The sequence below is a fragment of the Schistocerca cancellata genome, chromosome 1 (assembly GCF_023864275.1).
Source record: "Schistocerca cancellata isolate TAMUIC-IGC-003103 chromosome 1, iqSchCanc2.1, whole genome shotgun sequence".
Lineage (NCBI taxonomy): Eukaryota > Metazoa > Arthropoda > Insecta > Orthoptera > Acrididae > Schistocerca > Schistocerca cancellata.
This window is the reverse complement of record NC_064626.1, coordinates 766,933,994-766,947,972: the sequence shown is the minus strand read 5'-3', so window position 1 is coordinate 766,947,972 and position 13,979 is coordinate 766,933,994. Positions and strand designations below refer to the sequence as shown.

Here is a 13,979-nt window from a genome sequence, read left to right as displayed (position 1 = left end):
CGTGGATCCCTTACAGACTACACTGAAGGTCAATGAAACGTTTACCTCTCTGGGTGTGGAACCTGTAATTGAGGCTATCAGTGGTTTTGTGATGCTTTAGGAGTGTTTTTCGTATCGTGAGCTGGGTACATTCATTCAGGTTATCGTGAATACGAAGCACGATATACAGGGCGTTCCATTGATAGTGACCGGGCCAAACATCTCAGGAAATAAGCATCAAACGAAAAAACTACAAAGAACGAAACTCGTCTAGCTTGAAGGGGGAAACCAGATGGCGCTATGGTTGGCCCGCTAGATGGCGCTGCCTTATGTCAAACAGATATCAACTGCGTTTTTTAGAATAGGAACCCCCATTTTTTATTACATATTCGTGTAGTACGTAAAGAAATATTAATGTTTTAGTTGGACTACAATTTTCGCTTTGTGGTAGATGGCGCTGTAACAGTCACAAACGTGTAAGTACGTGGTATTACGTAAAATTCCGCCAGTGCGGACGGTATTTGCTTCGTGTTACATTACCCGTGTTAAAATGGACCGTTTACCAATTGCGGGAAAGGTCGATATCGTGTTGATGTATGGCTATTGTGATCAAAATGCCCAACGGGCGTGTGCTATGTATGCTGATCGGTATCCTGGACGACATCATCCAAGTGTCCGGACCGTTCGCCGGATAGTTACGTTATTTAAGGGAACAGGAAGTGTTCAGCCACACGTGAAACGTCAGCCACGACCTGCAACAAATGATGAGGCCCAAGTAGGTGTTTTAGCTGCTGTCGCGGCTAATCCGCACATCAGTAGCAGACAAATTGCGCGAGAATCGGGAATCTCAAAAACGTCGGTGCTGGGAATGCTACATCAACATCGATTGCACCCGTACCATATTTCTATGCTCCAGGAATTGCATGGCGACGACTTTGAACGTCGTGTACAGTTCTGCCACTGGGCACAAGAGAAATTACGGGACGATGACAGATTTTTTGCACACGTTCTATTTAGCGACGAAGCGTCATTCACCAACAACGGTAACGTAAACCGGCATAATATGCACTATTGGGCAACGGAAAATCCACGATGGCTGCGACAAGTGGAACATCAGCGACCTTGGAGGGTTAATGTATGGTGCGTCATTATGGGAGGAAGGATAATTGGTCCCCATTTTATCGATGGCAATCTAAATGGTGCAATGTACGCTGATTTCCTACGTAATGGTCTACCGATGTTACTACAAGATGTTTCACTGCATGACAGAATGGCGATGTTCTTCCAACATGAAGGATGTCCTGCACATGGCTCGCGTGCGGTTAAAGCGGTATTGAATAGCATATTTCATGACGGGTGGATTGGTCGTCGAAGCACCATGCCATGGCCCGAACGTTCACCAGATCTGACAACCCCCGGATTTCTTTGTGTGGGAAAAGTTGAAGGATATTTGCCATCGTGATCCACCGACAACGCCTGACAACATGCATCACCGCATTGTCAATGCATGTGCGAATATTACGGAAGGCGAACTACTCGCTGTTGAGAGGAATGTCTTTACATGTACTGCCAAATGAATTGAAGTTGACGGATATCATTTTGAGCATTTATTGCATTAATGTGGTATTTACAGGTAATCACTCTGTAACAGCATGCATTCTCGGTAATGATAAGTTCACAAAGATACATGTATCACATTGGAACAACCGAAATAAAATGTTCAAATGTACCTACGTTCTGTATTTTAATTTAAAAACCTACCTGTTACCAACTGCACGTCTACAATTGTGAGCAATATGTTAGTGACTATTACCGCGCCATCTATCACAAAGCGAAAAAAGTGGTCCAACTAAAACATTCATATTTCTTTACGTACTACAAGAATATGTAATTAAAAATAGGGGTTCTTTTTTTAAAAAACTCAGTTGATATCAGTTTGACCTATGGCAGCGCCATCTAGCGGGCCAACCATAGCGCCATCTGGTTTCCCCCTTCAAGCTAGACAAGTTTCGTTGTTTGCAGTTTTGTCGTTTGACGCTTATTTTGTGAGATATTAACCCCGGTCACGATCAATGGACCACCCTGTATACCTCTTAGGAGTGAATAATTTTTTATCCTGTCCGCTTAGTTGTGTAGCCACGTATGCGGCGTGTTGTTGAGTGCCTGTTTGCGTTGCAGACTGCAAGGACTCTGGGACGGGGTCCAGCGAGGACGGCGACCGGCCGCGCAGCAGCGAGTGGGGCGGCTCGCGGCCCGAGTCGCCGGCCGACTGCCTGCCGCCGCCCCCGCATCTGCTGTACACGCGGCCAGCGGGGGCGGGAGCGGGGGCGGGTGCGCCGCTCAGCTCGCAGCAGTCGGCGCCCGCGGGGCCCAGCAAGCCGCGCATCTGGTCGCTGGCAGACATGGCCAGCAAGGACCGCGACCCGTCGCCGCCGGCCGCGCCGCAGCACCAGCACCAGCCCGCCCCCGCCGTCGCCGCCCCCACCGCCTCCCACCCACAGCCGGCGCCGGGGCCCCTCGCGCCGTCCGCCGCCTCCGCCTCCGCCGCGGCCGCCGCCGCCTATTACTCGGGCAAGCTCGTCGCCCCGCTTGCCGCACCTGCGCACCGCCACCACCTGCTGTGAGTATTGGCAACACTACGCTACACTACACTACACTTTGCCCGATAACATACACACGTCAGCAAATGAATGGTCGCATCTGTTCACTGTGTAAGTTCTACAGTTGCGGGTAGTCTATTTTGTAACCCCTTTCTCATTGGCTAGTCTTTCTTCTTTCTTTCTTTCGCTTACGCCATAGTCCCGCAGCGATCGCAGGGTCCGCGTGGTTACAACGGATTTGGCAAGGTTAGTTTTAGGGGTGCCCTTCCTGCCGCCACCCTGTACCCTCAGGGATGGAATCAGAGTGCCCCAGCTGTCTGCATGTACTGCAAATAGTGAAATAGTGCGGACGTGTTTCAAATGTCTGCGACGCGTGTAACTGAGGTGGTACGTGGGCACCAGCCCGGTATTCCCCTAGCATGATGTGGAAAACCGCCTAAAACCCACATCCAGGCCCTCGTCGTTAATCCGACTCCAGGAAGCAGCGCGTTAGCACTCTCGGCTACCCTGGCGGGTTTCTCATTGGCTAGTCTGTGTGCAGTAATATAAACACACTTATAGATCACACGTTCGTATCCTTGTGCTTCGGACTTGAGGAATTGCTTTGCCTACTACAGAGCTCTAAAACAAATGTTTTCATTAATCTTGCTGTTCTCCAGAATGCCCGAGGCAGGCTTCGAACATGCCACCGTAGCGGTCGCGCGGTTCCAGACTGTAGCGCCTAGAAACGCTCGGCCACTCTGGCCGGCGCCTGGTAGTAATTTCTTTGATTTCCTCGGTTGTGCATTTAGCGAGATGGAGTGAAGTAATATGTTCCCTGGCTGCTCGGAATGTACGCCCTTAAAAGTATCTAGCCGAGATGTCGCAGAGGTGTTACACTGTCATCGAATTCGGTAGAGCGGCGTTTCAGATTTCCGTCCCGCCAACAAGATTTAGGTTTCGCGTGATTTCTCCTGATGTCTTAAGACAATTGCCAAGATGGTTCCTCGGAAACGATATGGCATAATCCCTTCTCTATTCTGTGTTTGTGCTGAGTCTCTTATGACCTCATCGTTGACCCTGGTCATGAAGGCTATGACGCCAGTGTTTAACATTCATGCCATTTACTGACGAGCATTCAGCCTTCATTCAGCAATTACCAAAGAGATCCTGTTGTCATATCTAATTGCAACCAACACCATTTCCTCTACAGATGCTGTGACTTCGACACTCACTGATAGCCACCACAATATGCCACTCAGTGTCCCAATTGACTCTGGCTCCACACGCGGGCAAATAAGTGTCTGCTGTCTGTGGCGAAGTGTCAGCAGTAAACGATGAATGGGAACACGAACTCTGAGTACTGCTTTCGGTACTCTGTTCCGTGCTGTTCGTCATGACACTGCCTGTTACTGCATAGTTGTTGACATCCATGCACTCATTAGACCCAGTCGAACAGCTTTCCGATCTTCTCTTGGTGTAGACCCCAGGAAGGATCCGTGCCTACTTTCATTCCCGTAGTGTAATTCTGAGGCCATCTCATCACAACTCGTTTCGCCGTCATTCCACAGTCAGCCTTCTGTGCGATCTGTCGATATGATCTCACGTCTCTCATGTCAATGATTCCACTGTTCTCGGAGTTCGAATGATGGCGAGAAGCTGCAGATGGAAGTTCTCCACGTTTGGAATGGCTTACTTAATTTTCTCCTTATTTTAGCTACTGCGTACGATTGTTAGTATATTCTCTAAATTAGTAGTACCCCCTATTTCCTGTGCTTCTGTACTTATATACTCTGTCGTTTCCCATAATGCGTTGACGGCTACAGACTTACGAGTACACGCGTTTTGTGAATCCATGCATATTAGGTGTACTTCATGGCCCTTACAACAAGGCTTCTCACTTACTTGTGTAAGGCTGCAAATATGAACCACACAAGATCGTCCAACCATAAAACCTGCCTGGTCGTCTCACATATTTCTTTCAATTTCATTCTCCAACCTGTCAGTATAGCGCTAAAACGTCTTCTGATAGACACCATAACACTAGTCCTATAATAATTGCCTGGGTGCTTCTTGTTTTCTTTTTTATAGATATCAGATGAATATGATACACACCAGTCTGTTGGTACTACCAACTCCCCAACCCCCGCTTCTCCCCCCCCCCCGTCCCCGCACCCCCGCCCCGGTCACAAATCTGAAAATTTACATGTAAGTCTCACCACTTGAGAAGGTCCATATTTCCCCACTTCTACCGCAACTTCTCCTGGCTCGCTTGTCTATCCAGTCCTTGCCTTTTTCGATATACATGTTTTATTTCTGCCCGTGATATAGATTCTGTATTATGTAGTTTACTGCCTCTGCTGTAGACTTCTATAACTTGGCCTCTTCTTTCTTCTACCAGAAGTTCTTTAAAGTGGTTTTTCCGCTCTTCAACACACGTAGGTTGTATTGTGTTGCAGAATTGCTAGGCATTTTCATCTTCCTTACCATCCGCCACTCTCCTATATTGAAGCGAATTGTCTGTTTCCCATGCCTCTTACTTATACTTTCTTATTACATTATAAGGGAAAATACGACACTCCACGAAGGAATTATCCGAATGAGACGGAAATCGATAGGTGTGATATACATGTACAGATAAACAAATGACTACCATTTCTAAAAAAATGGATGACTTATTCAAGAGAAAGAACTTCACAAATTGAGTTGGTCAATAATGCGTTGGTCCACCTCTGCCCCTTTGGCAAACAATCATTTGGCTGGACATTGACTGACAGAGTTGTTGGATCTGCTCCTGAGGGATCTCATGCCATAATCGGTCCAATTGGCGCGTTAGATGGTAAAAATGCCAAGGTGGTTGAAAAACCCTACCCATAATGTTCCAAACGCTCTCAGTCGCGGAGAGATTCGCCGACCCTGCTGGCCAGGGAAGAGTTTGATAAGCACAACTCTCGCCTAAGCCGAGGATGGGTTTCCATGAAGGGAACGAATCTAGCGAGGAATATTGTCGACGTATCGCTGTGCTGTAAAGGTGCCGCAGATGACAACCAAAGAGGTACTGCTGTGAAATGAAAAGGTGTCCCAGACCATCACTCCTGGTTGTCCTTGCTGCTGCTGGGGGAATCTCAAGACATGCCTTTGCTGGTCATCGGGACTCAACTTGAACAGAGTCTCATCACTGAAGACAATTCTACCATAGTCAATGAGATTCCAGACTGAAGACGTGTCTTTACGAAGCCCCAGACAGCGATGGGAAAATAACCTGAGTGTCGCCTGCCATGCAGCCCGACAACCAGGAGTAATGGTCTTCCGTGCCATTTCTTTTTATAGCACATCTCCTTTGGTTGTCATCCGCGACACTATCACACCACAGAAGCACGTTGACGGGATTGTATGCCCCGTTTTGTTGGCCTTCACGCAAGTCATCTTGAGCTTACATTCCAGCATGATGACGGCCACCCGCAGACGGCGAGGGTTTGAAGTACTTGTCTTCGTGCTTGCCAAACAGTGCGTTGGTCAGAAAGGTTGCCAGGCTTCTTCCCAATGAGAACTTTTGGAGCATTATGCGCAGTGCTCTCCAGACATAACAGGATTTTGACGATCTAACGTGCCAGATGTCTAGGATTTGGTACGACATCGCTCAGGAGGACGCCCACCAACTCGGTCAATGCTAAGCCGAATAACTGTTTATGAAAGGGCCAGAGGTGAACCATCGCATTAGTGACTTCGTCAATTTGCGAAGCTCTGTTCCTTTAATGAACCATCCAATTTTTTTGAATTTGTAATCATACGTTTGTCTGAACATGTACATCAAATCTCCTGATTTCCATCCCATTCGGATAATTCCTTTGCGTTGCGTCTTTCTTTAACTTTTTTTAAATCTCAGAATGTGTTTTCTTACCCCTCTTTCCGTATACCTTGTACTGAAAATAAGCTCACATACAGTATGGAATTTTGAACAACGTATCACACATGGAAATACCGGTGTATCTGTTTGGTAGCGTTCCGTCAATTTTTGTTCATGATTTAACAGTTTTCATTTCTGTCAGTGTAGTGTGGGAGGCAGAATTGATCCTTGAGGAAGGCCATCGTTCAAGTTCTCCACGCACTAGCTTTTATGTTCCTCTGGAGCACATTGTGAGAGCCGCGGCTGGGTGTTGCAGGTACCCGCGGCCGCACCCGGAGCTGTACCGCGGCTTCTACGCGGCGGCGGCGGCGGCGGGCCACCACGACGCCTACTCGCGGCTGTCCAAGGCGGCGTCGCTGGCGGCGGCGCAGGCGCAGGCGCAGGCGCAAGCGCAGGTGCACGCGCACGTTCACGCTCACGCGCACGCGCACGCTCACGCGGCGCAGGGCCTGACGGTGGCGCCCGCGCCCGCCTCCTCGTCCTCGTCGTCCAGCTCGTCGGCGTCGGGCGCCGACCCGCCGGAGAAGAACTGACGCCGCCGGCCAGCGCCGCCCCCGCACCCGCCGCCGCCCCCGGGGCCGCTCGCCGCCGGCCTGCTGGTGGTGCCCGCCGCCATCCGCCCCTGAGGCCACTCTGCCGACACAGCTGTGCCAACAGCCGCACACTGAGGGTATTCGTACGACGACGAGGACACGAACTGAAAACTGTCAGCGACTGCCTTGCAGTTTTTCGTGCGCTCTAGATATTTCGACATTGCTGGCACCTCTGGCGTCGAGAGGAGCGCCCAGCGCCCTTTTCCCGAGAGGAATACTACGCTCCTCGAGATCGTCAGCTCTACATCTGGAAGGGAGTGCCGAGCTACTGCAATAAACTCTTCCAGAACAGTACAGGGTCCCACTCCCTTCGGCCTGATTCAAACATCTCGTATCCTCCGACGCTGTGTAGAAGCATCAAAAACAGTACAATGTGAAACATATTCAATGCTGCGACGAAGACTGTCGCAGAAAAAACGAACATTGTCTAAATTATGCAGTGTCGTTGATTTGTTATGCCACTAACTGACATTTGCCGCAGATCGTTTGGACGAATACGTATCAGTAGCAGTTAATTTAATTAATCAAAATTTTAACGGGCTGTAGAGCCGCAGCTACAGCAGTTATACGCTTCATCGTTTCCAACATCGTGATGCGGATATTTTGGACGCTCGTTGAATTGCTTGAATGCGTGGGGGTCGTTTGATGTTTCAGGAAAAACCATAAGTATTTCTTTAGGACGATACGTTTGTATGTGCGATGTTCCTTTTATTGTACGTCTTTTGTTAGATTAACTTAAGCCAGTTACAAATTATCTTTACATGGTGACTGTCCGAGTTTTTCAATTCAAAAAATGGAAACCTCAGTGGATTAAGCAAAAAAAACCAGTATGTATGTATAGTCATGTGTAGGTAATAGGCAGCCCTTCAAAACGTACCTTCGTCGTCTTCGACTTGCCTTTTACATAGAGAGCTTCTCCGATCGAAAAATCTACTTACTGCTCACTTCTTTTAAGGAAGTAAGTACGACGAGTCTGTTCAAAACTGAGTCAAGGGCGCTGAGAGGTGAGTAATGTGTATATCCCTAACGCAGGCGTCAGGTCATCAAGTTGGCAGCACTGTGTGCCGCGCCAGGCGCACAGCGTGCATAATCCTTTTACGATTGTCCTCTCGCTAAAATACAATTGTTTTTCTTTTTGTTAAAAATACGTCTTATGTAAAAATGAATATGTATATGACATAAATTAAATTATACAATTACAACTTTTCAAATTCTATATGTCTGTTATTTCCTTCCATTTTCAAATAGTTTGTTATAGCCTTCGTTTTACCCAAAATTTTAAATATCTAAGGTTAAAAGAAATCCTTGTTGAGATAACGATGAATAATAGACCAACTGATCCAGAAAAATTACCAAATATTAAAATGTAGTGGTTTACTCTGATATCCAACACAATAAAACAACTTTCAGTATGTTACGTAATCAATATTTATTTATGTGAAGCCTTAAAGTAATATTTTAATGTACATACTTGTCAGATTAAACGGAGATCACAAGTAGAACTTATAACTGCCTTGGTTTTCTAAAAATAAATTCTTTTTATCATAATTTTCTTTGCAAATACGTGATGTGAAACTACACGTAAGAGCAAGTAGTAAAAGCGATTTTAAATTTCATATAACAGCGGAAACTAAAGTTAAATTATGTCCAAGAACAATAAATACGAAAAGTGCTCTAAGTTCACTAAGCAATGGAGAATTTGAATGGTCAGATATAGCAATACCTCAATAAGATCCTACCCAAAGAGGGAAGATTTCTCGTAATATATTGATAATGAGATTTCGAAATAAATAAATTAAATCAGAGTCAGTTTCTGTTGCTGCGTTCATATGACTTCATTGTAGTCAATAGATCCTTTATGTCATACACCTTTCTGCATTCTCATCGAGCAAAAAATGTATTCCACTATATGAAGTTCCCAGAATGACAGAAGGCATCTTAACGATTGCTCGCTCACAGCAAAATCTGTATTCCCTCAAACACGTAAATACGTAACGAAAGTTAGTGATTTTTGTCTGCTAAACATGTTTCAAGCGTACGTGGATGTTCGACTGCAATGACATTTTCATAACTTTCACTGAATACCTGTCTGTGTCTATAGTGTTGAACCCAGCGCAAGCAATGGACAGTGTGACCTTAAATAGAGCACATTCAGCGTGTCACGAGTAATATCTGCACCCTTACTAAGATTACGGTACTGGTGCTGAGAGACACGGAATGAATTTCAGTGCTTCGTCCTCCATTGCATATATAAAATTAGCCTCATTGTACAGTTACACGTCACCGATCCCTATTAGTAGGTATTTTTTTCTCTTATACTTCGTCACACGTCTCGCCTCTATTTATTTATGTAGTTTAAGATATTTCTTCTAGATTTTTTGACGCATGATTCTGACGAACTAAATTTCCACTCAGTTGATTCTGTCTTTGCCTCTATCTGGCAAGGCATACGTTACCGTTTCTAACATTTTTCCGAGTTATGAATCCATAGTAGAATGAATTTCTTTGATAAAATCAGACATTTTGTCCCACCCTTCATCTTCAGGGAGGCTCGTGGCTTCGAATAGCTACAGATGGTGGCTCGTTGCTGATTGAAGATGGTCGCCGCTGACGGGGAGAAAACTTAGAATTTATCAAGGAGATTCATTCTATCGCTGAATAAAAGGCCAAATGATTTTAAAATGTATAATATAACATCTTCAATACATAATAAAGTATTAACAACAGATATGTATTAAGAACAATACATTTTATGTTCCCTGTTTGTTATTACTCCACAGGAGACTTGTCGTATGGCAGAAGAAGCGTGATGCTTCTTCACAATTTTGTTTTCTAACTTCATTGTTTGATGTAGAATCCTCACAATGACCTTTTGTAGCAAGCTTACTAAAGAAATTAGATGTTGTTTCTTAAAGATACATTAACACATGCATTGTAAGGAACAGTCTTCGTAGATATGAGATGGATATGAGATAAAAACAAAAAAAAGGGTCCTGAAATAGAATATCTAATGAGGGATGCTGATGAGGGAATGTGAATTCGTCTGACAACGTTACGAAACGTTATCCCTTCCTGTTGCCTCTACGTTCATGTAGAGGCAGTTGCTGCTCTATGGGATTGGCAGTTGTTTTCGATGAAGTATCAGGATGTACAGTACCATAAAGCGACAGCTGGCGAGCGCCGTCCTCAAAAAAAAGTCTTCGGACTATCAAATATTTTTAGCTAAAGGTAAGCTGTGGCTGAGATGCAGCGCACTCTTGAAGTGCGGTAGGTTGCTAAGAAGGTAAGTGATGCAGCACTCTCTTGTTCTAGCAATTGACTGTTGCATGATAGCCCCTGATGCAGACTCTCATTGTTGATGGTGGAACTGACCAGAGAATTCCGACAGTGCTTGGAAAACAGTGACTGAAACTGATATTTTTCTCTGTGAAGCAAAAGCCAACGAGCTATGTAAGAATGATGAGCGCAGTCAAATGTTTCAGACATGAAGAAAAATGAAATTAGCTGCTTAAGTCGGTCGTTGACAGACGGCTCCTGGTCAGGCGGTAAATGTTTCGAGTACGAATGGGCAGCATCCGTCGTCATCATGCAAATTCACTGAACCCAATACTTCCAGAATTTTTCGGCTGTAATATAAAATAGACCATAAATTAATAAAATCTTCTCTGGATTCTAGCTGCGTCTGGTGGTTAAGATATCACGAACTTTCGACTGAGGCCTCATCGATCATTGTCAAGTGGTCATTTACCGAGGAGATCTCGGTCGAAAGCTAGCGGGATTCTTGACGCGGCTTGAAGCTGGAGCAGATGTTATTAATTCGTATCGCCGCTGTACCGTGCTTTCACACAAGGTATAAATTACTATTTTTACCCAGTGATTGTCACGAAATTGTGACGTATCCGCAAATCAGTCTCTACTCTACGAATTTCAAGGATAATATTACAAGAAACAAAGTCTACGTCCTAATCCACTAATGTTCTAATTAAAGATTATGCATATCTTGTTTTCTTTACCTTCTTTGTTTTCACCCTGGCAACTCGTTTGGAGACACCTGGTTGCCTGAAGTGTCACATCAGTTTTCTTTCTTTTTTGACTTTGTTTCAGTTTTTCATGACCATACAGTAGACAGATTTTATGAAGCTACCAACGAAGAAACTATTCATCTTACTCAGCTTTAAGGGAGGAGCACTTTGGTGAATCGTTCCCATTAAACTGTATCTACGAAACAGCTGTGATTCATATCGTTCACTGTGAGGAAAATATACAGCCACTACGGAAAAACATTTTTACCAAATTCTTCAGCGTTGCATGGAATTAAATAATTCAGGTTAGTAACAAAAAAGCACAGGATTCAACCATCCAGGCGCTGCAAAGAGAATTGTCAGATTCGAATCTAAGTACATAGTAAAGCCATAATAATACACAGAATGTTCCAAAAATGCTTCTACAAACTTTGAGGGACAGGTTCCTTCAACCAAAACAAGAAAAAGTGTCCAGTAAACACTGACTCTAAAAAACGTACCTTAAGAGCTATGAACACTGGTTCATCTTAGTTACTATGAAACACATACCTTCTACTAAGGAAGTGCTCATATGTCGTAAGGCACACATTTCAGAGCCCATGTTTACTGGACATTTTTTCCTTGTTTTTGTCCGTACTACCTTCTTCTAGAACATGGAATGCAAAGAGGTTGCAACAGAAGAGATGCGTTTCATAACATCGATGACAAGCAGGTGGTCATAGCTCTTACGGGTATGCGTTTCAGAGCCCATGTTTGTAAAACATTATTTTCTTGTTTTGATGTAAGGAACCTGTCACCAAATTTTGTAAAGTTTTGAACACCTTGTATATGTGGCTTGTGACAAGGACAAACCATATTATATCATCTCTAGATACCAATATCTTTGTATTCTCAAGCTCACACACTGTTTGTGTTTACACCTTATTCTTTTACCACGAATGTAACCCAATTGTGAACGATTCATCCCCTGTATAATGTGGATGTAGTTTTTATATTTATGCAAGCTGAGTGTTCTTTCGTGCTTGCCACATGGTTCGTGCCCACATGGTGCGTGGAATCTCGGGTATACTTACGCAGTTCTATGGACTTTTGGGAACTGTGTTTCAACAGGCCACGATTTGAGGTTGTAGAGTGGACTTTAACATCCAGCTTAACTTTTCTTAAGTTTTCATTTTTAAAGTTCTATTTTCTGTTTTTGATTCAAGAGTATTTTATTTGATGACAATGTTTACTTTAAATAGTATTAACAGCCATACTCGGAAAGACTACGTACAAGAGAAAATGGGATAGCGGCCAAGATGTTACGGTGGGGAGGCGACAAGGCTTTTCAAAACAAGACCACCGTTATCTGCCAGATTTGGGGAGCAGAGAATTTACCAGAAGGATGGAAAAATACAACCATAGTGCTAATACATAAGGGGGGAGGGCAAGAGGTATTGAAAGAGCTACAGAGGAATATCGCTACTAGAGGTCGGATACAAGATGCTGCCGAAACTCCGCCTCAGCCGATTAGAAGAACAGAAAGTGCAGTTGGAGACTATGAAGCGAGATTTAAGATAAAGTACATAAAGATCGTAGCAACATTGTTGGACTCCATTGACAGACAGACTCTTGGAAATGTCCTTTAGAACAGAAGACTAGAGGGGACTACAAATGAACTAGTAATGGAAGTTGTGGCAGACACAAAGGCAAGGGTGAGATGCAGAGGAGCGCAATCAGAAGGTACCTGACTTGGCACGCTTATCAAGTTTATTCACGTTTGTTGCCGTTTCTTGAAGGCTGTAACAGGTATCAGCTGCCATACTATTCACATGAACCACGTTACAGAAACATACATATGATGATGATATCTGTTATGAGATGATGTAAGTACTGATTGTGTCAAGTACTAAGTTTTAACGGCATAAAGTCTTTGGTAACACGATCCTTTTTACATTTAGTCATTTTAGTATATAGTATGTTATGCAAATATTATTCCTTTATTTCCGCTGGCTCTTGTATATATTAATGTATATGTTCAGTTTTATGACCTTCATTCAATTACACTGGCCACGAACGATGAAAAGCTGTTTTTAACTATGTCATGAATGAATGTTGTCATTTTAAGAAAGATTTTAACTATGTGTAAAGCCACCAAGATTGATCAAGAATGGGTTATGGTATGTACTCTTTAATTAACCCGTGTATATACTCTTGAACCTGCTGCAATATTATGCGCAGTTCTGTAAGGTAGTTTATGTTGTTAAGAAGAGAAAAAAATTGGTTTATGTATTAGATTTGAAGATGGCTAGATTGCTAGCGGAAACTAGTAATCCATCCAAATAAAGAAGATTCCATGTGCGATCTTGACTTCAACAGTTTTCAATTGCTAACCTAATTAAAAAAACTATCAAGACAGTTTAAAATCAAGACCAGTGTCAAACAGGCAGATGAATGGTTTCCAGTTTTGTTCAACATAGCAGTAGACGAAGTGAGCAGGTAGTGGGATGCAATGAACGAGAAAATGGGCATGCCAAAGACGTGTGTGGCGGACAAAATGGACAACAGGGCTCAAGTTGACTGCCTAGCCTTTGCGGACGACATAGTGATAGTAAATGAGACGGAAGAAGATGTAAAGACACAGCTCAACAACCTAAGCAAGATAGCGAGAAGGATAAGTAGTGAGGATCGCCTACAACAAAACGAAGATTCGAATACCACTGAGTATTGGAAAATACCAGAAGGCACCGTGAAAAAGGAGGAGAAATTTAAACACCTGGGAGAACATACAATATAAAGAAACAGGAGCAAAGAGGGAATAACGGGGAGGATAAAGAAGATGAAGTCAGCCTCCTGTATGACCAGAGAAGTATGGAACAAAAAAAGATATCTACTGACGCAATTCTCAGACACTACAAGG

General features: G+C 44.1%; 1 protein-coding gene across 1 annotated transcript in view; it reads left to right on the top strand.

Annotated features, from left to right (window-relative positions):
• The window catches only part of LOC126101324 (iroquois-class homeodomain protein IRX-4), a 241,659-nt gene extending 234,661 nt beyond the window's left edge, over positions 1–6,998 (top strand). The window contains exons 4-6 of the mRNA XM_049912030.1: positions 2,158–2,452; positions 6,722–6,776; positions 6,837–6,998. Of these exons, the coding sequence (XP_049767987.1) occupies positions 2,158–2,452; positions 6,722–6,776; positions 6,837–6,998 (512 nt within the window). The remainder of the gene's footprint in view (positions 1–2,157; positions 2,453–6,721; positions 6,777–6,836) is intronic.
• Positions 6,999–13,979: the final 6,981 nt, after the last annotated feature.